The sequence below is a fragment of the Cricetulus griseus genome, chromosome 8, assembly GCF_003668045.3.
Source record: "Cricetulus griseus strain 17A/GY chromosome 8, alternate assembly CriGri-PICRH-1.0, whole genome shotgun sequence".
In the NCBI taxonomy this organism is placed as follows: domain Eukaryota; kingdom Metazoa; phylum Chordata; class Mammalia; order Rodentia; family Cricetidae; genus Cricetulus; species Cricetulus griseus.
In genome coordinates, this window is record NC_048601.1 from 21,389,072 (window position 1) to 21,416,187 (window position 27,116).

A 27,116-nucleotide genomic window follows, 5' to 3' on the forward strand; every position below is an offset into this window, starting at 1 on the left:
TGGGGGAAGAAACTGTTTTGTCTAGAATTATATCCTGCAAACACCTCCTTTCAGCAAGTAGGGAATCCATTTATTTTGCTCTGCTTATTTTGAATTTGGTCATCAAAGCTGAAGCAGGAATAATCTCCGAGACAGATGCTTTCTTCGAAAGTTGTCAGGCCTTGCAAAACTTTTGCACCTCTATTCACTTTTTTTTTTTTTTTTTTTTTTTACAACGCAGGGTTTTCTTGTGTAGCCCTGGCTGTCTTCGAACTCAGAGGTCCGCCTATCTCTGCCTCGCGAGTGCTGGGATTAAAGGCGTGCGCCACCACACTTGGCTAAGGTTCCTGTTCTTTAATTGACATACGCTCCCATAGAGCACAACACTCATTGATTTTGCAGTTGTGCTCTTAACGGGAGACCCCATGTTTTTGTTTTGTATTTTATGTATGATGTTAACGTGACTCCCAAAAGACTGGGCCATCAAGGTTTATGATAGCTAGACCACCATCAGCCATCCCCCTAGTCAAAAGTATCATCCCTTGTGCAAAAGCAAGAGCCTGGCAGGTTGCTGCTACTCAAACCCCATGGTGTAATAGTGGTGGAAGAGTCTTGATAGCTTCGCTTCTAGTTCACCCATCTTTCACAGTAATCGCACCACGCAGCATACTTTTAAGATAGAATTTTAGCTCCCTGAGACCAAATATGTAAAAAAGGCCAAGTTTACTACTGAGCAGATACTAAAGCCTGGCAGTAAGATGTGGACCCCATTCTAATTACAAGAGCATGCTGTTGGGACAATTTAACCTCTGCCCAGTCCTTTCTCTATACAATGAGCAACAGTAGGCAAAACTACCACTGGGTGGGAGTGGGAATGGACATTCACCCACAAAGGTACTTATTCCAATACTTGTGATGAAAACAAGGTTGTCAGAGACTGTAGTCAGTGAGGAAAAAAAAAAACAAAAAACAAAAAACAAAAAACAAAAACAACCCACCAGGAAGCTAACCAACATTGTAATACATTAGATACTGTCCTGGATGCCTAGTCCCAAATTAAATGGGGCTTATTGATGCACATCACTAGGTAACGACTGTGAATCAGTTCTCAGGCCTGAGAACTTTGTCAAGTTTTTCAGTACTGTATGAAGGATTTAATCTTCATGAAGCAGTCTTGGAAATTAAGCTGAATCCTTTTATGGTAGACTGAGAAGTCTTAGGTTTCTTGATCATGCTCTGTCCAGTACAACTAGTTGTCTTCCACTGTTAGGTGAACATGATAACCGCTGTATCATGGGAAGCTCACTGCATTTTGCAGTTTCTTCAGTTCTAAGCCCAGAAGCTGGTTATGGTTTCCATCACCGGAAACCTCTGGTCTTAGGCACTGCAGTCTAATGAGACACACAGGAATGTGTACACAATACCCAGTAGAATTTGAACAAAATAGGGGAGGCACAGATAGTGCAAGTCCTTTGAAGAGGCCACCCCCCCATGGTGTGGGGGGTAAAGGTTAAGGAATATAGCTGTTTCGTTAAGCGAAAACTTGTTCTCACATATGTAGGTAATGCAATCCCCATGACAAAATTTGTATACAAATGTTCCTAAACTGAAAACAGGATTCACACACATGGGAGCTTATCACACAAACACTCAATCTTCACACATTCCAGCCTAAGTCCTTAATGCTGTCCTGAGTATCTCCCCAAACAGCCTTTCCCATGCTAGATTACATCAGCAGCTCACTGCTCTCATCCTTAAACATGAATTTATTTCTATACAATGTTCTAAAAACACCCCTTGGTTTGTACATAAGATTTTTTCATTTTTAAATTGCTTTATAACAACTGTATAATTCCTGATTTTAATTTTCTTTTCTCTGAAATCTGCCATGATTAAAAAAATTAAAAGGTAAAAGAAAATTAAAATGCCATGGCCAGAGGACAAGGTGGAGAAAAATAAGACAAAAATAAAACATCAATATGAAAATTCTGAGATAATGCAGTTTATAAACACAGAAATGGTTACAACAAAGATGGCCGTGATGAGCAGGTATATATATATATACTTATATATATATATATATATATATTTATATATAAATCCATGTCCAGCATCTGACCGTGGCACCTAGGGAGCTAAGTCCAGTCCACATGTGTGCCCTGACTTCTCCCTTCTCTGTAATACCCTGGCTGGGGTTTTGCAGAGTACAGCTCCCATAGCTCCTTGGATTGGGGTGGTGAGGCAGAGAATACAGGCCCTTGGTTGACAGAGATGGAAGGAGGCTGCAAGGAAAAGTCATAACCCACACTTGTATACTACCCTTGGTCACCTGGGAAATCTCTGGCACCTTGGTGACCATGTATCGGCTACTGTCCCTCTTAGAAATAAAAAGGTACAGTCACCACCCAATATGAAGTGAGACCATGACCATGTAAGGGAAAGAAAATGGCTCACAGGGGCCAGGGCATGTGCAAGACCTGTTCTTTTACAGGTAAGCGCAGCACGGAAGGCTGGTTGCACTTAGAGCTTCCTTCTGTTATATGGGAGGGCCAGCCGCTAGCCTTCTATTGGCTCCAACTTTGAGAAGAGAGAAAGGGAAGTGCCCACACTGGACAAGATGTGAGGCCATAGCAGATCCTCTCTCGAGCACCAACCCCCAGTTTGAAGAGCTCTGCTTGGATGGGGCTGTTGGGTAACACTATCAGCTCAGGATTCCTTTGTCAGTCAGGGTCAGCTGAGATTAAGGATGGTTGTCTTGAAGGAAGCCATGCCTGAGGACCAAGGAGCTGAAAACAGGACTTGTCAAGGAAGAAGAGAACTCTCCCACCAAGAGGAGTTGACAAAGGAGGGAGCAGAACTTCTCCCTCTTTCCAGTGGGTGGCAGTGCGGATCTCTAAGAGCTGGCCAGGTGCTCCACCTGGATGGTGCTGGTGGTGACAGTGAGGCAGATGTCTTTATGATGCTCTGCCGTCTTATAGGGGGTCAGGTCAAAGGAACACTGGGGTGGAGGGTTTGGGTTGCTGTCCCCACCACCCCCACCCTGGGGAGCTGCCCCAGGAGACTGGAAGTGTGGTGGTTGTGGTGGAGGTGGTGGCTGCTGTTGCTGCTGCTGCTGTTGCTGTGATGCCTGGGAAACCTGGGCCTGGGCCTGAGCCTGGGCCTGGGCCTGGGCCTGGGCCTGGGCCTGGGCCTGGGCCTGGGCCTGGGCTTGAGCCTGGGCCTGGGCCACTGCTGCTGCTGCTGCCGCCGCTTGCACTTGTTGCTGAAGATCAGGAGGGTTGTGTTTGCGCATGTGTTTCATAAGGTATGTTTCCTGAGAGAGATGGTAAAAAGAAGTTAAGATGAAAGCAAAGGAAAGAGATGGCCTGCAGCTATCACCCTGGGTGGGCTCTTCCTCTGTAACATCTAGAAAGGGACACTCTGGAGCTGGGCAGAAAGGAGTGGGACCTTCAGAAGTCACCATGGGCAATGAGCTGGCACAGGGAAGGGAAAGTTATTTTTCTCAAAGATCTCTGAGTGAAGCCATTTGATTATCCTGTTGTAGAGTCTCAGAAAATACCTGAACCCTTTCTCCATCACTGTTTATGGCGCTAATTATCTCTGAATACTGACTAGTAATCAAGAGCAGGGGCAAGCACATGAGAAGCCATTCACCAACAGACTTCCATCTAGAAGGGACACGGTTAAATACGGGAAGGGAAATACCAAGTACTCACCGATGTATATGCCCGACTACAGATTGTGCAGGTATACACCTTGGCGTGCTTCACCGTGTGTGTAGATAAGTGAGCCTCTAGTGAGGCTGCGTCTGTGTATGCTCGATGACAATTGTGGCACTTGAAGGGTTTATCTTTGTTGTGCTGCCGTCTGTGAGACTGCAAATACACAAGAGACACCAAAATGAGTACTATTCCTTCCTTGGCATTTATATAGAGAGCGAGCCCCATGGTCAGCACAAGACATCCTAGTTTCCCATTCTCCAAAAGAACTAGTGGCTAAGGGAGGAAATGGATTTCACAAGGCATAAAGTTCCAATGACTTCCACCCACCTGGTCACCCTCTTCCAGTGGCTCTTTTTTTTTTTTTTTTTTTTTGGTTTTTTCGAGACAGGGTTTCTCTGTGTAGCTTTGGTGCCTATCCTGGTACTTGCTCTGGAGACCAGGCTGGTCTCAAACTCACAGAGATCTGCCTGCCTCTGCCCTCCTGAGTGCTGGGATTAAAGGTGTGCGCCACCATTGCCCGGCTCCAGTGGCTCTTAAAGTGAGGTTTGGGGACTACCTGGCCTTTTCAGAGGCTCACAGAATCAAAACTATTCAAAATAATGAGACAAGGACTGAGATGAGTCAGGGGGCTGAGTGCTTGCTGTACATTAAGAACCAATCCTGCCGGGCGTTGGTGGCGCACGCCTGGTCTACAAGAGCTACTTCTAGGACAGCCTCTAAAGCCACAGAGAAACCCTGTCTCGAAACAAACAAACAAACAAACAAAAGAATCAGAGAATCCCATTGTTGGGCACAGGCGGAAACAAAATGCTCCCTAAGGTTTACTGGTCTAGTCAAACATGCTGAGCTCTAGCTACAGTAAAACAGTCTCAAAATAAAGAGCTATGAAGCTGACATCCTGGTGTTACTTATACATACAGTCACAACTTATCTACAGATACAAAATACATGTGTTTGCCTCTGCTCTCATGTTATAGACTGACTATATCAGATGACAGAATATAGTCACTGCTAGCTAAGCCACTTTTAACTAAGACTGAAGAAACTTGCAAAAATCCTGGGTGTAGCACACTTACAATCCCAGCACTTAAAAGGCTAAGAGTTAGGATGGCAGGTTCAAGGCCAGCCCAGGTAGACAACACACCATTTAAATATTAAGAAAAAAAAAATCACAAGGGCTGGGTGTGTTGCTCAGTGGTAGAGTGCTTGCCTAGAGTGGGCTGGGGGGGGGGAAACCCTTGCAAAACATGAAACAGCATTCTCTCATTAAGTTCCTTTAGTGGGATTATTTGGGAAAATTTTGTTCTATTAATGCTAACATGCAATTGGTTTATATATTGTGATTACTTTTTTATTTTGTTTTCTGAGAGCATTTCATGTAGCCCATGTTGTCAGTGGTATTTTCCAACATTTATACAGGTGCCTGGGGCGGTCAGAAGGGCACTGGGTTCCCTGGAGTTGGAGTTACAGGTAGGTGATAAGCTACCTGACATGGACACTGGGACACAAACCAAGGTCCTCTGCAAAAACAGCAAATGCCCTTAACTGCTTAGACATTTCTCCAGACCCTAATTGTTTGTTTCTTCTGTCTATGCAGTCCAGAGTAGGCCCATTCCAGGCCCAGCCACCTAAGGGTTTTGCTTTTGTTAAACTGTGGTATGTACTAGGGCCTGAACCTACTATAGCCTGGCACATGCTAGGCAAGCACTATCAGTGAGCTCCAGAACCAGTCTTTTTTTTTTTTTTTCCCTTTAAATTTTATTACTGTGTGTGTACCTGCCATAGCATAGTAGAAGATAACAGACAACTTTTAGAAGTTATTTCTTTCCTTCCACTGTTGGCTGTAGGGGTCCAAGTCAGGCTTGTATGACAAGGTACATTTAACCACTGAAACATCTCATCCACTCTTGGTCCTTTAAAAAAATGTTTTGGTTTTGAGTTCAGTTTGGTTTTGGTTTTGAGTGGGGGCCAGGGACAATTCAGTGTCATTACTCAGGAGGTGCCCATCTTCTTTACTCAGACACGGTCCTTATTGGCCTGGGGCTAGCCAATTTGGTTAGGCTGGCGGTCCAGAGAGCTCCAATGCCTTTGTCCACTTTCTCAGTGCTAGGACAACAAGCACACATCAAAACAACTAGTTTTTTTTTTTTTTTTTAAGTGGGTTCTAGGGATCAATTTCACACCTTCATGTTTGTGGCAAGTACTTTACTATGTGTGTCTTATTTTTTTAATTTTGAGACACTATTATCATTAAGTTGTCCAGACTGACCTGAACTCATTTTATACCACAGCCAGACCTTGAACTCTGGATCCTCTGCCTCAGCCTTCCAAGCACCTGGGATTAAAGGCTAGCAGGTCTAGCTTCACCTCAGTAATTTTAAAGAGAATTTAGTTCTCCCGAAAACCTCTGAGAATCACAGTACTAGCCAAATAGTACTCCCAAGTCTCAAACACAAGGTCTCATGTGGGAACCAGATACTCACCTGCAGATTAGAGAGTTGTGTGAAGGCTTTCTCACAGCCCGGGTGTGCACATTTGTATGGTCTATCGCCCGTGTGGATTCTGCACAGGATGAGAAGAAGAGTATGGGCATCAGCAAGGTCACTTAGAGACCAGCTCCGCACCAGATCTCAGCTTCTTGAGGTGGCCTCCTGAGGAAGTTCCTCAGACGCACCTGCACGGGGCACTAGCTTTAGCTCCTTCTGACCCGGAGTGCTTTGTAGTGCCTGCTTTTCCGGTCACTACCTGCAGCACTCAGCACAAGGAGAGCCGAAGACCTGAGGCCTCAGCATCCAGGACACAGGCAGGTCATGATTTGTTATATAAATCTGCTCCTACCGTGACCAATCTATGGTGAATGCTCAGAAACAAAAGGTAACTACAATTTTAAGGAAAAAGAAAAATACACAACACTTCCTCCTTGTTTCCCACCCTAGAGGCAGAAACTGTCCCTTCAACCTTGAGCATCACATCCAGAGATAGTTCTGAAATCAAAGGACAAGTTATGAATGTTTAAAGTGGCAGTGACATTAGTGGAAACGCATGGAAATTTCTAGGGTTTTTTTTTACCCCCAGTTAAGTTCTTAATGTCAGGAAACCCTGAGGTTAGACCCAATCTAACCTCTTCCCCAACATCATAGGACACTCTATCTACTAAGATAAGCCAAAGACAGGAGGGTGCACCAACACCTGCTCCTTTTCAGGGGCTTCAGAGCCATCTCTGTGATCAAAGCCTCAATATTCGAAGACAGCGGACTCCCTCAGCAAACTCAAGGCAGTGTCTGGTTACTTTTGGGTAAGAACATCACATCCACAAGAAGCAGGGTGAGATAGCCAATTGCCAGGAGTCTGGACGCCACTTCATCCTGAGATACCACTAAAGGGATCCATCAGCTCTTCTAGTGTCAGACTTTCTCCCTAGAAACTCCGAAATGATGGATTAGATGCCAGCATCCTATTTATCAAGTAGGAGCTTCTTCAGTTTGTTTCCAGTTCTTGGTGAATGTTTAGTTCAGATTCCTTTTGTGCTCTACTCTTGGCATCCCTTGGAATCTTGCTTGTTGCCGTTCAGTATATCCAGGCTGGTGCCAGCTTATATCTGATTATATCTCCCACTTGTAATTGGTTATCTTGAGGGCTAGAAGTAAGTCTTCTAAAACCAATGTCTCTGCTTCAGCACCAAAGAAGAAATCTGGTAAGATGTGTGCTTGGTATTTTCAGGGAGGAAAGTGAAGGAAATAGTTGTCTTTGTTCCGAATTTGTCTGTCTTTAATCAATCAAGAAATACCAAACCATCACTGTGTCTTTTTGATACAGTTTGTGTTCCAGAAATGTTCTCTTGGCATCCACTTCTTTTTTCTCTGTTGCCAGTCATATTCTCCAGCCAGGTCTCACCTCCAGCCAGGTCTCTCCCCCGCCCCCCGCATGCGGGTGGTTGTATGTGTCCGGGGGCGGGGGTGGGGAGGGCATGCCAGCGGGGCGGGATCAGTAGCCCGCCCCTCTCCCTTACCGTGTGTGCTGCTGGAGGTGGGAGAGCTGGCGGAAGGCCTTCTGGCAGTAGGAGCAGTTGTAGGGCTTGGCCCCCGAGTGGATGCGGAGGTGCTGGGCCAGGTAGGAGGTGTTGGCGAAGGTCTTGGAGCAGTGCGGGCACTTGTGGGGCTTGATGGTCTCCGTGTGCATCTTGGAGTGAATCCTGCCGGAGAGGAGAGGAGGGAAGGGGGAGGAGGAAGCAGTTCGACACCACGGGCTCAGCTCTCTGCTGGGTGAAATGATGTTGCTTGACGGATGAGAGCACCCCCTCCTCCCTCCTCCCAATAAAGCTCCGGCTGGAGAGGCTAATGAAGAGGATACCCACGTCTAGGTTGTTGCTGACTGCAAGTTGGTGGCTAGAATGGCAGTGAGATGATGAAGAGCTGCAACCCATGGCTCTTGGTAACCTTACAGTATTTAGTCTTGTCAACCCTCGGCCTTTTCCTAAGGTTGCACACTCACCACAGTTACCCTGTTTCCAAATAGCAATTTGAACATAGGCCAATACCGCCTGTTCCCCATGGACCTGAAGTTGAATGCACACCATGGCTCTGAACTGAAGCATATAGTAAAAGCAGGGTCTGCTCTGTAGAAGATTTCCAAACAGACACAGAGAGAAACCACAAAAATTGTTCCAGAGATGGGGACTGGAAATCACAATGTTCAAGGCCCCCCATACTGCTAGGATACATAGTTTAATTTTCAGACAGTAACAAAAGAGAATTAAGATTTCAAAAGGCAAAGGAAAGAACAGTTGGCATAGGCCACATGGCCATGGGAGTTTTGGTAGCCAGAGAGGGAGTAAAAGCAGCCTTACCGGGTGTGCTGCTGAAGATGGGAGAGCTGGCGGAAGGATTTCTCACAAAAGTTACAACTATAGGGCTTAGCCCCTGAGTGGATACGGATGTGCTGGGCCAGGTAGGAGCTGTTGGCGAAGGTCTTGGAGCAGTGCGGGCACTTGTGGGGCTTGGTCTCGGTGTGTGACTTGGAGTGGATCTGCATCTCCGACTTTGAGTAGAAGGTCAGTGAGCACATCCGGCACCTGGCCAAGCAAGGGCAACATTAGAGCCTTTCCACCAGGGGGTGCTGCTGAACCTCACAACCCTGCCAAGAGGAGCCCACCTAACTGACCCCGTCTCCTCTTCCAACTACATGAGGCTTGTAGGACCCTTTACTTTTTCTTTTTAGGAAGGGGTGTCATGTAGCTCAAGCTGGCCTTGAACTCATGACCCTCTTATTTCTTACCTCCCAAATGCTGAGATTATAGCTTTGTGCCACCATGCCCAGCCTCTTATTTCTCCTTATTCTCTAAGCTAACACAGTGCTAAGCACATAGAAATAACCAATCAATGGCTTCATAAATGACTAGATACCCTGAGTGTACAAAAACAAACAAAACAAAACAAAAAAAAACATTCAACCTCGGTAAGACAGGTAAATATTATGATCTGGGTGAATATAGATCAGTGGTTCTCAACCTTCCTAATGCTGTGACCCTTTAATAAAGTTTCTCATGCTATAGTGTTCTCCAACCATAAAATTATTTCATTGCTACATGACTGTAATTTTGCTACTGCTATGAATGTAAATGCCTGTTTTCCAATGGTCTTAGGCGACTCCTGTGAAAGGATTGTTCAACCCACAGGTTGAGAACCACTGATAAGGATTTTACTGAGCCAGTTAAGGTTTCAAACATTCAAGGTAACGCCCAGTCCTAGCTTCTCCATGTTTGTGTGTCTCCTGGTGTTTTTTCACGCCCCTCCCCGCCTCACCATGCAAAAGATGAAGGAAAACTGACTAGCTAACATCTTCCATCTCTAGACAATTGTCTTCTCAGTGATTTTCCCTACTTCCTTTTTGTAGTGACTGCAAAAGAGATGGAGATGGAAAGTACCAGAATTATTTGGAGGGGCTTTCCCAACCATATCTGGTCTCTATCCTGTAGCTGATGTTCCATTAATCACCTGCTCCTGGCCCCAGCTTCAAGCTAATCAAAACACGAGAACCACTTTTGAAACAAGCCAAGGTAACAGTAGTGAATTATAGTCCTGAAATCTTAACAACAACAACAAAGAATTGAAAAGCAATGATGCACTATGCTAACCTTTTTCTTAGCACACGAAGTCAATGCTGGCATTCCTAGGTGACATCCACAGCCCCTGAATATACTTTTACTGGTCACCTGAACCAGTGGGTCCTCCCCGCTCTTACACTACGCAACAATATCAAATAAGGAGGTCCCTCTGCACGTCAAGCCATATCCCCTTAGACTGTGTTGAGTAACATGTAATTATACATGAGTTAGAAACAGCTTGCCAGGGTACACTATGGAAGTCAGGCCACTAGGATAAGCTGCTCTTCTCTCCACCTTATCTTTGTAAATTGGGCATCAAAGGGTATGGGATGATGATTCTTGGATTCTTTTTATTTCAGAAGAATTTTTTGAAAATACCTGAGATCAAGACTAGAACAAATTCTTTCCAAGAAAATGTTGTATTAATGCTTTTACTAAAAGCATAGTAACTGATAATCAATTTTTTTTTGGGGGGGGAGGGGGGTTTCAGAGACAGGGTTTCTCTGTATAGCTTTGGAGGCTGTCCTGGAACATGTTCTGTAGACCAGGCTGGCCTCGAACTCACAGAGATCTGCCTGCCTTTGCCTCCTGAGTCCTGGGATTAAAGGCATGCACCACCAATGCCTGGCTCTGATAATCAATTTTCATTCTCTACTCACTTTATAAGACTCAAGAAAACTTTGACTAGCAGTTTATCAGTCATTGGCTATTGACTGAGACCCTCAAACTCTGCAGGAAATATCAGCATGGCCCACAGTGAACAGTCACTGGGAATCTAGCTAGATGCCTGGCTCTAGTCCTAGAGTTCAGTTATAGGTTGCCCATTAACCTAGACCTCAATCTTCTCATCTTTTAAATGAAGATATTCATTTTTGCCTCTATAAGGGCCAGCAAGCACCCAGGACCAAAGGTAAGTGCTAAATGTTCATTATTAATAAAACGGCATTATTGCTAACAGCTTCAGTTTTGATGGGTGAGCAGATGATGATACAAAGACTGAGATTAGCAACTGAGCATAATCCCACTTATAGGACACTGAACTAAAGTTGTAAAATAAGTTCCTTGGATAACTAAAATTTCTCATTTCAGGTAGAACATGTTCATTGCTTAAAAAATGTTTTTACAATATTTGGGCTTGACCCTAGATCTTGCCACATACCAAGTAAGTGCTCTACTACTGAACTGTATCCTCAGCCTCAACACATCTTAATTCAAATATTAAATTTAATCTTACATTTTTAATTCAAATCCCATCACCCTTGAAGTGAAAATTAATTATGAAGAAGAGACTGAGGCAGGCCTGCGATGGGCCTGTATTCCAGCTTGGACTACAGCGAGAGGCCATGTGTTAAGAAACCAGAAAGAAAATAAAATCTTCAATGGTTTAATTAGAGAAGGATTTGAAAAACTTAACTGAAAGCAGATTGGCAACTGGCACATTCCTGTAATCCCAAAACTCAAGAAGTAAGAGGCAGGACAACCCGGGGATCAAGGACAGCATGGGTTGCATGAGACCCTGTCTTACAACAAAACAAAGGACTGGCAACAAAATAACAACTCTTAAGACGATCCTAGGGTATAATGACAGTGTCAATGACAACTGTCAGAGGGCCATCATGATGGCCATAACTGCTGCTTGAGATTGACAGGGACTGGGTGGGGTAGGTACTTTAAAGCAACTTTGTTTTTACTCAAAATAACCTGGTGGTTATTCTCCTAATTCTATAAAAAGGAACCCCAAAGCTTCAAAAACAATGTGTCAGAGGGCCAACTATTCACTACAATGCCACAATGCTAAGCTAACAGCATAGTCCTGGCACTACAAGTATTCATGCAGAGGCTGAATATCTGCCAGGTGACAGCTCTGATATCAGGTGACCATTAAAGGGCAGGCTGTGCCTCCCTAATCCAAAACCTAAACTCTGAAATCCTCCAAAACCCCAAATTTCCTAAGCAGTGACACCACACCATAAGCGGAAAATTCTACACATTACTTCATGCTACAGAAGGAAGTTGAAACACAAGCTCACTAAAAAATACCATGTAAAATTACCTTTAGTCTACCTATGTAAGGTATATTTAAACAAATTAATGCCTTTCTCTTGTTTAAAGCTTGAACACAATTTTATTAAAGTTTAAAAGAAAAACCGCAGGGAAGATAAGCTACAAAGGTCAGCATATGCCTGAAGGACGAAGATGGAAAAGAGAAAGCCATGCCTTTTTGAGTTAGGCATAAAGGTTCAGCCACAGGACAGCCTAGCAGTTACACGAGTTGGAGAAATTTCAGAGAAAGAGGGAGGAAGTCCAGAGTGTTAGGGAGAGCACTCCTAGGCTTGAGCCACTATCTGGAGAGAGAGGGGATAGTTATGCCTTTCTCAGTCAAGACTAAGACAGGCAGGCAGACCCAACAGCCTCACAGCAACTGTATTTTTTGATTTGAGAGGCTATGTAGACTTGGCTAGCACTGAACTGATCCCCCTGCCTCAGTCTCCTGAGTACTGAGATTACCGGTGTGTTCCAGCCACCACATCCAGCTTGACAAATTTCCACGATCAGACTAGGGCCCCATCCCCAAGGTGTCGCATATATATGTGCAAATATTCCAAATTTTGAAAAAAAGCCAAAGTCTCAACCACTTTTGGACAGGGATTGTTTAACCTGTATTTACAAACTCTGAAGTCCTAGGAAATCAAATAAGTCCTTTACTGCAAGGTACTGGGTGGTTAGAAATGTGATTCAGGACAGCTGTGGCAGTGGGAAGGGAAAGCTGGCACCACACATCCTATAGTCCATTATTTCAGTAGATACTAGTACATCAGATGCAATAAGCATGGTATGTGCAAGGTGGTGGTGGCGCACGCCTTCAATCCCAGCACTTGGGAGGCAGAGGCAGGCGGATCTCTGTGAGTTCGAGACCAGCCTGGTCTACAGAGCGACTGTCAGGACAAGGACAGGCTTCAAACCTACACAGAGAAACCCTGTCTAGAAAAAACAAAAACAAAAGAATGACATGCAGTTCAATGGCCTGGGCTTCAATAATCACTTTGAATTATTCTAGCTTTTTTTTCTAAGATGCTAAAAACAATTTAAATGTTCAGATTTCCCCTCAAAATATTTTCACACAATAGATCTGACTGGCCTTCCCATTTATTTCACAGATGGGAACAAAGACTACAAGCTAAGTTGACTTGTCCACAGTAACAGCTCCTAATTCCTCCAATACCCAGTCATGTTGCTGACAGAAGCAGCTGGTGTACAAAGGCACCAAAATCAGGGTCCTTTTTAAGTTCAATTGCACAGTAAGAAAGAAAGCCAGGGTTCTTTGTGATTTACAAGATTCCTTTGGACTTTACAATTTTAAGTTTCTGAAGGAATTTTTTTCAACTAGGATATAATTAGTCACAGTTCAATTTCAGGGTTCCCTTTAATCAAGTGGGGGCTTTCAAGAATTTCAAAAATACCGAGGGTAGAAGGTCCTAGAAGGCTTCCTTCCAACTGTGTACTCACAGTTCCTTATATACACATACATGTATATATTCATACATAGTTGGGAAATTCAGAATAATTTCAGTATGGAGAAAAACATGAACTTGGCAGAACTGAGGACCCTAGGCAACCAGAAGGGCCGCCGCCTCTACTCCAACATGTTCGTTATATTAATGCCCCTCATGTCACAATGACCTCACTTTCAGCAAATACATTAAAAAAAAAAAAATTCCAGGTATCTACACAATCAAGTTAAAAGGGATTTTCATTTCAACTGATATAGTAAAAGAATGCCTTTAAATGAATCAAACTTGTCAGGTACCTTTATAATATGGTATGATGTAAACATTTTCCAGGAACACTTATTGTATAAAGTGGGGTACACCTGTAATAATAAAGCTACAATGAACTTCTGAATTACAGCTGGAATTCTGCAGTGCTCAATATATTCTGCATAGCAACACCGCCCTCTCTTTCACGTAGAAAGAGGTATTAAAACAGTGAGTGTACTTGTGGATACTCTCCATAGAACTACACAATTCAAGTAAATAATGCTAAGTAATGATTAGCTCTCATCTTTCTGAACTTCCCAACATATTAAAGATTATCTATACTCCCAACAAATGGGAGACATACAAAGAATTCTCCCCATTTTACAGATGAGGAAACTGAGGCGCAGAGAGGGGAAAAGGACTTGCCCAGGGTCACACAGCAAGTTCGTGGTGGAGCCGGGAACTGAATCCATGAGCCCAAGGCTCTGTCCATTTCCTGTGCCGCAGTTCCCTTCGCTCCTAAAAATGGGAACAACATTGCCCATCTCGGTACACTAAGGACAGAACCAGTCTCCCAGCCATGCAAATCTGCCCCTGTCTGTACATATCAAAGCTGTGATAATAATTAACCCATTCTGCACCTTGGGACCAAGTGTCCAAAACCCACTAGGGACCCTGACAGCTCTGAAGGAGATTAAAAGTTATTTCAACTTTCAACGGGCAAGGAGTTTCTCCGTACACAGTGCCACATGCAAGAATGCATGTGCTTTTTTGGAATGGACAACGTGAGAGAAAGTGGAGGATCAAAATGACTTCATGAATTAGAAAGTGAACAAGTCATTTTACAGGTATACTATTCCTCCCACCTTATCATGTAAACTCCTCCCATCCCAACCATGCAGGGGCTGATGGGCTCAGTGTCCAACACAGCCCAAGAGCTGGTGGATGGCACAGGTTTAGGTAAGGTGCTTTCCAGAAAGACTTCTTGGAAAATAAGAAACAGAAAGGAAAAAAAAAAGGAGCTGCAGACATTGTCTGGAACCCAGTCTGAAGCCTTATTACAAGGGAGAAACTCTCCTTCATTCAAAACTCAGTTAAGGATCGTGACCGGCTGAGTTTTAAAGGGGGAGTGGAAGGAGGGGTCCACGCAACTAGCAGTGCCAGCAGCTCTTTCTGTCACAATACAGGACACCTGGACATGCAAGTGGCTCTCAGGTGAGACTGCTGAGAGCAGAGCCTGACTTGGGGCAGGACCCAAAGAAGACAGGGGAGGCTTGAACAGCGACCCTCAACCCTCCTGGCCCTGGCCCTGGTTCCTACCTGTAGGTCTTGCCATCTTTTTGATGATCATCGTCATCGGGGGCAAGGACGTAAGGGTCATTCATCTCAGGAAGCCCTGATTCCAGCACCCGCTTCTTCTTGCGGCCCCGAGGAGGTTTAGGAGGAGCCACACTGCCACCTCCGCCACCACCACCGCCTCCTTCCTCAGTTAGGGTTGGTGCTACCTTCTTGGAGAGGTCAGGGACCACCTGTAGGGCTTGGGAGCCAGGGGGAAGAGCTGAGACAATCATGGGAGCCGAGATAGGGAAGGTCTGAGCTGATGAGGCTGTGGTCACAAGAGAGCCTGAGGGGGATGTGATTACCAAACCAGGACCTAGGATTGCGAGAAAAAGGAGATGGGGTCATGCTGTTCACCTCTGAGTCTCAATCTACTTTATTTCCCCCAAATGGTTTTCTAACCCCTCACCACCACCACCCAGCCCATTACTATACAGGAAATCCCAAACCCTGTACAAAAACAATGGTTTCCTAACCCCTTTCCCCAGCCCCCCTGGTAACAGTGAGATTTACCCCTTGATTGACTCCCTTCTCTTCTCCACCTCTGAGAACAGGAGACTCCTTGATTCAGAGAAGGAAAGAATGTCACCTCCTCAAAGGCAGGGACCGCATCTTCTACTTCTTTGTATCCCCCACAATGCCTAGCACATTGCTAGGTACACAGTAGGCACTTAATAAAAATCTGATTGAGGAATTAAACACATACCCCACTCCCCATGTCCTCAGAGCCCTCCAGACTGGGGTACTGATCATGAGAGATCAACACCTCAGATTGGAGAGAAGCAAGGGCGCTTACCCGCAGTCATCAGTCCTGTAGATGGCACAGGAACCACAGTAATGTTCTGGGTAACAGAGGCCTGACTGTGTGGGGTCAGCTGCTCTGACTTGGACTCTGTGTCCATGCTAATGCCAGAGGACAGGGACACTGAGGCAGGCACTGTCAGCAAAGTTGGATAGTGAGGTGGCGCCAGTCCACAGCCCTTTTCTGGTAATAGCTGATCCTTCATCTTGTTGATAAACATTGTGTTTTCAATCTAAAAGAAAAGGAGGGGGAAGAGGAGTGCCCTCTTGAGACTGGGCAAGCCTGGTTTCTGTCTGCTCCCTAAGGACGTTTCACTGTCTTCTTGAAGATCAAGAAGCAAGGAGTTGATATGTGTATTTCTGAACAGGAGCCAGACCCAAACATTATGGAACTCTCAGTGATAAGGGACTCAGTGAAACAAGGTATGTTTTACTTTGCTTCGGCCTCCACACAGTAGAAACATCATGAAGAACTTCCTTCTCAGAGCCGAAATAAATACTGGGGAGAACAAAACAAACACAACTTACCTGCCCTGAGACTGTGGGGATAGAAGGCCAGAAGTATGGGTTAGAATTGAAGTGAGACTCTTCCATTCTACCTGAAAAGAGACATACCACACATCACACCTGGGAATAACTACTGAATTCTAGTAATGGAGCAGAGTAGTTGCCGGAATCCTGGTCTCTGGCACCTGACCACATAGTTGGGAATTAACAGTCATGACCTCAATGTCTAGACCAGACAAAGTGGCACTGGGCTGTAATCTCAAGCATGCAGGAAGCTAGGGGCTGAGGCCAGTGTGGACTACTTATTGAAACATTCTCTAAAAATAACAAATGAACAGAAACAACCATCAAGCAGCATGGTATATATGGCCCACCCCAAAACACAATTTTTAATTTATGCACATCTCATTGAGCCACAAAATGTATACCAAACTTCAAAAAACCAGAAGTGCTATTTTACTTGGAAAAAAAATGAAGTCATAGAAAATAGATGTACCAATGGCCACACAACAGCCAATCATTCACAAGCTTGAAAACAGCCATGTTATCTTTCAGGGTTCTCCCTTACCTTTATTCCTTAAATCCATTTTCCTTGAAACTTTTTTTTTTTTTTCAGATTTCCAATCAACCCATCTATGAACTGCAATTCTACACAGCTTGAAAAGATTTTAGACTGGCAGGAACATGAACAATCTGAACAGCCCAAACTGGCCTCAAACTGGTGACCCTCCTACTTCAGCCTCCTGCCTGTCTAGGATTATAGGCATGCACTACCACACCTGGCCTAGAATCAATCTCTGAGTATTAGATGATACTTGGGACAATGCCACACAAACCTCACCAAGACTAAAGATCAGGTTGTCTCACTGGGTTATATACATGATGGGCTGGGCAGAAAGAACCAAGGAATTACCAGTCTAAAAAATTGTAAAATAGTGTGTGTGTGTGCTCGCGCAGGTACCCAGATGAGAGAACTGGATCTCCTGGAGCTAGAATTATAGGTGGTTGTGAGCCACTCAGTATGGTACTGGGAACTGAACTTGGATACACTAGAAGAAAAGACACTCTTCAAACACAGATTACCAGTTTTAGAAAGAAATTCTGACCAGGTACGGTGGTGCATGCTTTTGATCCCAGCACTTGGGAGGCAGAGGCAACTGGATCTCTGAGTTCAAGGCCAGCATGGTCTACAGAGTGAGTTCCAGGACAGCCACTGCACAGAAACCCTCTTGGGAAAGGAAAAATAAACAGATAATAAAGAGAATAAAGTGAAAACACAAGGGTTGGAGAGATGGCTTAGCAAGCATGAGGAGCTGAGTATGGACCTCCAAAACACACAAAAATTACAGGTGGTGGTAACCTGTAACCCTAGCACACTTACGAGCTGGAGTCAGGGACTGCCCAAGGAGCCAGACTATCAGAAGAAATTCTAGGTTCAGCAAGAGACACTGCCTTAATTTATATGGTGGAGAGTGGTCAAGGAAGACACTCCAGCTCAGCACTCTCTCTCTCTCCTCTCTCTCTCTCACAAACACACACACATAGTAGATGCACACACATACATACAATAGTAATTAGGTTGCTTGTGAAAGCATCTTTAATCCAAGCGCGCTCAGGAGGCATAGCAGGCAGACCTCTGCCTGGTCTATGAAGAGAGTTGCAGGCCAGCCGGGACTACATAGTGAGACTATACGCAAAAATTAATAATTAAGAATGGTGGAACAGAAAAAGGAACTGCAGGAATAAACACTGCCACCAAAGAATAAATTTTATTTTTTTGTTTTTGTTTTTTTGAAACAGGGTTTCTCTGTGGATTTGGAGGCTGTCCTGGAACTAGCTCTTGTAGACCAGGCTGGTCTCAAACTCACAGAGATCTGACTGCCTCTGCCTCCCGAGTGCTGGAATTAAAGGCATGTGCCATCCATCATACCCAGCTTTTTGTAATTTTAAGATTTTACTTTTGTGTGTACACATACTTGCTTGAATGTCTGTCTGCATCATGTGCACACAGTGACATCAGAGGCCAATACCCTTGGGACTAGAGTTACAGATGCTTTTAAGCTGCCATGGGGGTGCTGGGAATCAAACCAGGTCCTTTGGCTCTTAATTGTTGGGCCATCTCTCTAGTCCCTTTTCTCTTTTACTTCCCCCCCCCACCCTACAACCTGAGACAGGGTTTCTCTGTATAGCCCTGGCTATCCTGGAATTCATGCTATAGAACAGGCTGGCTTTGAACTAAAAAAAAAAAGAGAGACAGGATCTGACATAGTAGTTCAGGTTGGCATTGACTCTTCCTGTCCTAGCATCCCAAGAGCTAGGATGATACCATGACTGGCTCATCATACAGTCTGTTCTAGTAGACAGCATCCTCAATTTTCCTCCACTTATTACATCTCCATGTTTACACTGTGTGAGTACATGTGGAGGTCAGAGACAACTTGTGAGGGTTAGTTCTCTCCTATCATATGGGTTACAAGAATCAAGCACAGGCCCGCAGGTTTGGCAGCAAGTGCTTTTTGCTAAGCTTTCTCGCCAACTTCTGAATTTCTTAAAATCTACAAAAGAAATTAAATGTATTTCAGCCAAAAAAACAAGCAAACAAACAAACAAACAAACCCTAATGTACCAAGTCTGTGGCTTGGACAGCTTCACACAAGAAAGGATCGATACTAAATGACTGAGCAATGCCCGGCAAATTCTGGTCTTGGTTACAAAAGTCACTCTGGGTATCCCCATGGGATTGACTCCAAGACCCCTTCCCAATGGACAGCAAAAGTACATGTTCAATTCCCTTTAAATGACTGAAAACTTCATTTATGTCTGTGTAAGTGTTCGTGTGCAAGCACATGCATGGCACATGTATGAAGGTTAGAGGATACGTTAGGGAGTCATCTCTTTCCTTCCACGATGTGAGTCCCAGGGACTAAACTCAAGTGGTCAGGCTTGGCAGCAAGCACCTTTACACCCAACAAGCCATCCTTCAAGTCCCTTTTATAAAAGGACAGAACTGGCAAGAAAGAGAAATGACTCCCACATCTTGCCCTCTGACCCCCACATGTACACTATGGCATGCACATCCCCCTGGACTCTCAGACATCACACGCACAAAATAAACAATGTTATAAGACACACACTTGTAACCGCACATATACTTTAAACATCTCTACAGATTACTTATAATTACCAAATATAATGTAAATGCCACACACACAGCTGTTGTATCATATTCCTTAGGAAACAGTCCTAATGCTTCTTCATGTTCAGAAGAGACCGTCATCTCAGTCACACCCACACAACACATCAACAGCATAACATTTCCTACTGAATCTACAGATCAGAGGCCAGCTAAACAGTAAGACTGGAATTCTTTTAAGATGCTAACCTAGCTGAACCTGACCTTTTATATAAAGGCGTTTCAGGACCTCCTAAACTCCTAAGACAACAGAAACAAAGTGATTACAGTTTAAGAGGATCCAATCTGGCTGAACTCTCTGGAGGCAATGATCACATATTCTACATTGATGTCTTCCCATGGCTCAAACGTTATTTTGTATTGATTTGAATATAGTGGGCTCTATATGTATAAATTTTAAAAAAGATGCTTAGATGCTTCTCCTCTCCCATTGAAGAGAATAAAATAGAAGACACATCACCAGGTGTGGTGGCACACATCTTTAATCCCAGCACTCAGGAGGCAGAGGCAGGTAGCTCTCTACCTGGTCTACACAATGAGTGCTAGGACAGGACTACATAGAGAAACCCTGTCTCAAAACAAAACAAAACAAAACAAGAAGAGTGATGGACAAAGGGAGAGAAGTAGAGAATTAGGCTGCAGAATAAAAGGGAGGTCTGATTTTTGGTTTCTCTCTAAAAAATAAAAGCAAATATATTATGATTTAAAAATTCACAGAAGTCCAAAAAGTAAAGTAAAAAATGTTCCCATAAAGGATTCCTGAAAATAAGAATATAAAATTTACACCCACTTATATTTTCCTACTGCTCAGTTAAGCAGAGAAAGCTCCAAGAGTCCCTCAGGGGTTCGAAGGCTACTTTAATTCTGGGAAAGACCTTTATACAATGTGTAAAAAGGCCTACAGGACCACTACGACAGCCACCGGAGCTGTCATCGTCCACTGCCATACAAAGTCCTGGCTGGGGATGAAAGCAGCAGCAGCCGAGTTGTTTATCATGTTCAAGACTAAAGAGTTCTTATTGGCCAGGCGGTGGTGGCGTGCTGTGGAATAGTCCTTTACACTGTGTAAAAACACGTCAATGTGATTGTTTAATAAAAGCTAAATGGCCAATAGCTAGGCAGGAGGCATAGTAGGGACTTCAGGACAAAGATCTCTGGGAAGAAAGATGGAGTTGCCAGCGGACACAGAGGGAACAAACATGCAAGAGGAGAGGTAAAAGCCATAAGTCAGGTGGCAACTGGGAAATGAACAGAAATGGGTTTAAATTATAAGAGCTAGTGCAGCTAGGAGGTGGTGGAGCACACACCTTTAATCCCACTTAAAGGCAGAGGCAGGCAGATCTCTGTGAGTTCCAGGCCAACCTGGTCTACAGAGTGAGTTCCAGAGTATCCAGGGTTATTACAAAGAGAAACCCTGTCTAGAAAAAAACAGAAAAAGAGCTCGTGGGACAAGCCTAATCTAGAGGCTAAGCTTTCACAATTAATAATAAGTCTCCATGTCATTTTTCTGTGAGCTGGTAGCCCAAAGAAAAGTCCAACTACAACGGTGTATGACTTCAATCCCAGCACTTGAGAGGCAGAGGCAGGAAGATCTCTGGGTTTGAGGTCAGCCTGGTCTATAGAGTGAGTTCCAAGACAGTCAAGGCTATACAAAGAAACCTGCCTCCCCAGTTCTGGATTAAAGACATGTGCCACCAACGCCCGGCGAAAGAAACCCTTTCTCAAAGAACCAAAAGAAGAAAAAAGAATTTTGGATGTCAGTATGTAGGAGCAACAGTACATATGTAGAGGCCAGAGGACAACTCGGTGCAGTCAATTCTCTTCCTTCTATGACATGGGTTCTGGGAACCAAATTCAGTCTCTGGGCTTGACTGGAAAGTACCTTTACCTGGCTGAACCAGTCCTCAAGAAAGTGATAGAAGGACCTTACAATCTGTACCATTTAATACTGACAATTATAAAAACCATCAATTATCACTTTGATTTTTGGGTTTTGGGGTGTGTGTGTTTAACTTTTTTTTTTTTTTCTTGGCTAGGAGTGGTGACACTTTAATTCTCCCACTCACAAGGCAAAGGCAGATAGATTTCTGTGAGTTCGAGACCAGCCAGGGCTATACAGTAAGACCCTAATTAAAAATTCTTTTCTTTACATTTTATATCACATGTGGGAAGGGCATGGACAAACTGCCATACATGTGGAGGACAGAGGACAACCTGCAGGAGTTGGTTCTTCCCTTCCACTTTGTGCTTTCTGGAGGCTGAACTCTGGTTATCAGGCTGGGCAGGGCATGCCTTTACCCACGGAGCCAACTGGATGGCCTTGTTTTTGTTGCTTGTTTGTTGGTGATAACATCTCATACAGCCCAGACTGGCCTCTACTTCCCAAATGCTGTTCAGATTAAAGACGTATCCTGAAGGCCAGCCTCTACTTTTTCAAATAAGGAATCTGGAGACAAGGAACTAAACCCAGGCACAAAGAACAGGTTAAGAAAAAGGCTCTGCTGAATGGGGCAGTACACTCCTGGAATATCAAACACTTGGGGGGGGGGGACCAGAATCAGGAGTTGCAGGTCATCCTCAGCTACACAGGAAATTTAAAGTCAATCTGGGCTCTAAAAGACCAGTCTTGAAAGGCAGTTGAATGTGGTGGTTCACACCTATAGTCCCAGGCCTGCAGAGGGTGAGGGAGCTCAAGGCTGCCATGAGTCTGAGGTCCATGCAGCCTTACCTCTAGCTGAGGTGCTATTATTGGCAGCTAATGGTTGCTGGAGCACAGGGAGCCATTTTTCTTCAATAAATAACTCCACATTCATGTTCATGCAAACAATTTTAATTAAACTCAGTGAAGCATAAAAGGAAAAAGAAAAAAAAAAGCATGAAGTAGGAACGAAGGAGTCCAGAGAAGGGAATAAGAAAGGGTAATGGGGGGATGGATATGAACAATATTTACATACACGAATGAAGTTATCAAAGAAAAAAAATCAAACAAAAACAAAGCAAAACAAACCAAAAAACCGAGACGCCGGCAGAGGTGGTACAAACTTTTAATCCCAGCACTCAGGAAGCAGAGGCAGGAGGATTTCTGAGTTAAGTCAGCCCGGTCTACAGAGTGAGCTCCAGGACAGCTATGGCTACAGAGAAACCCTGTCTCAAAACCAACAAACCAAACAACCAGCCAAGCAACTAAGAGATGGCTCTGTGGTTAAAAGTACCCACACACACACACACACACACAGATTCAGTTCTCAGCACCCACCACACACACACACACACACACACCGTCCAGTTAGTTCCAGGGCTGTTCACACACACACACACACACACTTCACATACATACATATAGGCAAACACACACACACACACACACACATCTTGAAAACGCACGCAAGCACACACACACACACACACACACACACACAGGTGGCTCCCTGGGACTGACACACACACACACACACACACTGAGTACTAGGTCAATGAGAGACCCACACACACACACACACACACCTCCGGAGGAACAGCACCTGAAATCACACACACACACACACACACACAAACTTGCACAAACACCTACACCACACACACACACACACACACTTTTAGGTAGTTCTTAACCATGTTTTAAATTTTTTTCCACAGACGCTTTCCCTTTGTAGCTTGACTGTCCACACACACACACACACACACAGGCTGGCCTTGAACTCAGAGATCCACACACACACACACACACACTGCTGGGATTAAAGGATTGTGCCACACACACACACACACACACACTTTAATAATACTGGGGATTTTTGTCACACACACACACACACACACTTTTGAAGACAGGGTTTCTCTGTGCACACACACACACACACACACCACTCACTCTGGAGACCAGGCTGGCACACACACACACACACACACCCTGCCTCTGCCTCCTGAGTGCTGGGATTGAAGGCGTGCGCCACCAATGCCCGGCAATACTGGGGATTTCACACACACACACACACACACTAGTCAAATGTGCTCTCCCACTGACACACACACACACACACACACTTGAAGTTTTGAGTTTTAAGATTCCACACACACACACACACACACTGTTTGTCTGCATGTATGTAAATGCACACACACACACACACACACCAACCTTGAAGACCCTGAACTGGACACACACACACACACACACACTGCTGTGGATGCTGGGAGTTTAATCACACACACACACACACACACTAAGTGCTGTTAATCACTGAGCCACACACACACACACACACACACTAATGCTGCTTTACGTTTTTGAAACACACACACACACACACACACGCTGGCCTAGAACTCATGGAGATCCACACACACACACACACACACTGTTGGGATTAAAAGGTGTGAGCACACACACACACACACACACACTAGTAGCAAACTGATACGCAGCTCCACACACACACACACACACACTTCACTTAGATACCAATGTAATTCATTTTGGAGTAGAGTATGAATAAAAACGCCAATCTTAACCAAGTGCACACACACACACACACACACACAGCACTTGTGGGAGGTCCAAAGCACACACACACACACACACACCAGAAGGTCAGTCTGGGATACATACACACACACACACACACACACGTCAAGAACTAGCAAGATGGCTCACACACACACACACACACACACCATGCCAGACAACCTAAGTTTGACCACACACACACACACACACACACAAGAGAACTGACAGCTACAAGTCACACACACACACACACACACACACGCACACCGGCACACCCAGATCACACACACACACACACACACAAACAAACCCACTGGGCGGTGGAGCACACACACACACACACACACACTCGGAGGCAGAGACAGGCAAATCACACACACACACACACACACGGTCTACAGAATGAGTTCCAGGATCACACACACACACACACACACACTGTGTCATGAGGAAAAAAAAAACACACACACACACACACACACTAACAACCTATAATTCCAGAGATGCACACACACACACACACACACAAGGTGCCCAAATGCCTGGTTTCCACTCCCATTACAATTCCATCTGAGTCCAAGCATGCACCTATAGTCCACACACACACACACACACACGTTGACTGCGGTACAGAAAAATAGCACACACACACACACACACACTATGGTCTATTCAGGGACCACCGACACACACACACACACACACACACAACCCCTTTCTGGGACAACCCTCACACACACACACACACACACGTCTTCATAGCGGGTAGAACACATCACACACACACACACACACACGTCAGGGAGTTGGAAAGAGCACGGCACACACACACACACACACACCATCTGGGGAAGAAGTATATGAGTCACACACACACACACACACACGGAGGTGGAAATACTTGTGTCCCACACACACACACACACACACACTTAAACCCAGCTTGGGGAGATCTACACACACACACACACACACACACATACACATAACCATAAACATATCACACACACACACACACACACGGCCATCCTAGTCTATTTAAAAGTCACACACACACACACACACACTGAGGCCCTATCTCAAAAGAGTACCACACACACACACACACACACCAGGGCTGGGGATAGCTCAGCTGGCACACACACACACACACACACAGTACACGAAACCCTAGCTCAAATCACACACACACACACACACACTTTTAAAGTAACAGAGAGCCAGAGCACACACACACACACACACACTAACAGCACTTGCTCTTATAGATGCACACACACACACACACACACCTACACAGAGGTTTGCAACCATCCCACACACACACACACACACACCAGGCACACACATGGTATAAATACCACACACACACACACACACACATACACATTAAATAATTTCTTGTTCACACACACACACACACACACTTCTCTGCGTAGCCCTGGTTGTCCCACACACACACACACACACACTGCCTCTGCCTTCCAAGTGTTGGGCACACACACACACACACACACCGCCTGCTAAATGCTTTCAATTAACACACACACACACACACACACGAGGGCCAGAAAGTATTGGCACTTGCTGCCAAGTCTGATGACCTGAGTTCGGTTCCTAGGACTCACTTACACACACACACACACACACACAAAATATGCTCTGAATTCCACATGCACACACACACACACACACACTCCCATGGGGAAAAAATATATATACACACACACACACACACACACAATAAAACCCCAATCTGCCAGTCACACACACACACACACACACACCCAGCCCTGGGGAGACAGAGGCAACACACACACACACACACACACTCAAGGCCAGCTTGGTCTCCACATCACACACACACACACACACACAAAACTGTCTCAAAATAAAGAGGCCACACACACACACACACACACCCCAAATCAGGCACAGAAGAACTACACACACACACACACACACACCTGTGAAATGGTATGTGAGGAAAACACACACACACACACACACACGTAGCTCATGCCTGTGATCTAAGCCACACACACACACACACACACAGACTTATATGAGCCAGAGGCTGGCTCCTCTTGCCCTACACAGTTCCAGGCCAATCTGTTGACCCTATCCACACACACACACACACACACACCATGTTTTAGCAGATGAAGATGCACACACACACACACACACACCTTAGTTCCATCCCCAGAACTAACCACACACACACACACACACACTCCAAGTGGTTCTCCGACGTCCACCACACACACACACACACACACGTGTGCACACACACAAAATAAATGCACACACACACACACACACACCTGCTATCCTTCTCCTGATAAGTTCACACACACACACACACACACTGACATGAGACCTTCTGGAGAGGCCACACACACACACACACACACAACACAAAGAAAGCTGGTGCCCGACACACACACACACACACACACCTTGTTGACCATTTACCACTCACTCACACACACACACACACACACAGGAAACTCCCCACAAACTACCCACACACACACACACACACACACTCCACTACACAAAAATCTTTACCTCACACACACACACACACACACGGTTTCTCTATATATTAGTCCTGGCACACACACACACACACACACAGACCAGGCCAGCATCCAACTCACAGAGATCCGCCTGTCTCTACCTCTGCCTCTCCAGATTAAAGGTGTGCACCACCAACGCCCGGCTCTCTACCGGTTTTAATTGTACTGATACATTTAAAAACAAAAAACAAGTCATTGGAAAGCCTTTAATCCCAACACTTGGGAGGCAGAGGAAGGTGGAGCTCTGTGAGTTAGGGGCCAGCCTGGTCTACAAAGTGAGTTCCAGGACAACCAGGACTGTTACACAACACAGAGAAACCCTGTCTGGAATACCAAAAAAAAATAAAATACAATAAAAACTTTTTTTAAAAAAAGCTCATTGTGGTGGCTGACAAAGCCTTTAATCCCCAGGACTCAGAAGACAGAAGCTGGAAATCTTGGTGGTTTAAAACTAGTCTGGTCTATGTAGTGAGACCAACCTACCAACAATCAAATAAATAAATACAGAGTGGGAGAGATGGCTCAGTAGTTAAAAGTACTGGATACTCTTGCCTAGGTTCAAGTTCCAGCATCGACATGGCAGCTCACAACCATCGGTAACTTCAGTTTCAAGAGATTCAATG

General features: G+C 44.8%; 1 protein-coding gene across 9 annotated transcripts in view; it reads right to left on the bottom strand.

Annotated features, from left to right (window-relative positions):
* Window positions 1-980: 980 nt before the first annotated feature.
* Window positions 981-27,116, bottom strand: part of Znf384 (zinc finger protein 384) — a 29,980-nt gene continuing 3,844 nt past the window's right edge. For 4 of the 9 annotated variants that reach the window (XM_027428278.2, XM_027428275.2, XM_027428277.2 and 1 more), the window contains 10 exons: window positions 16,230-16,300; window positions 15,697-15,934; window positions 15,414-15,461; window positions 14,883-15,216; window positions 13,989-14,081; window positions 8,548-8,772; window positions 7,711-7,893; window positions 6,185-6,263; window positions 3,696-3,854; window positions 981-3,292 (listed from right to left, as the gene is read on the bottom strand). In XM_027428278.2, the coding sequence (XP_027284079.1) occupies window positions 2,873-3,292; window positions 3,696-3,854; window positions 6,185-6,263; window positions 7,711-7,893; window positions 8,548-8,772; window positions 13,989-14,081; window positions 14,883-15,216; window positions 15,414-15,461; window positions 15,697-15,934; window positions 16,230-16,295 (1,845 nt within the window). In that variant the 5' untranslated portion in view covers window positions 16,296-16,300 and the 3' untranslated portion in view covers window positions 981-2,872. The remainder of the gene's footprint in view (window positions 3,293-3,695; window positions 3,855-6,184; window positions 6,264-7,710; window positions 7,894-8,547; window positions 8,773-13,988; window positions 14,082-14,882; window positions 15,217-15,413; window positions 15,462-15,696; window positions 15,935-16,229; window positions 16,301-27,116) is intronic. The other 5 variants (XM_027428279.2, XM_027428282.2, XM_027428280.2 and 2 more) reach the window with 5 other exon arrangements.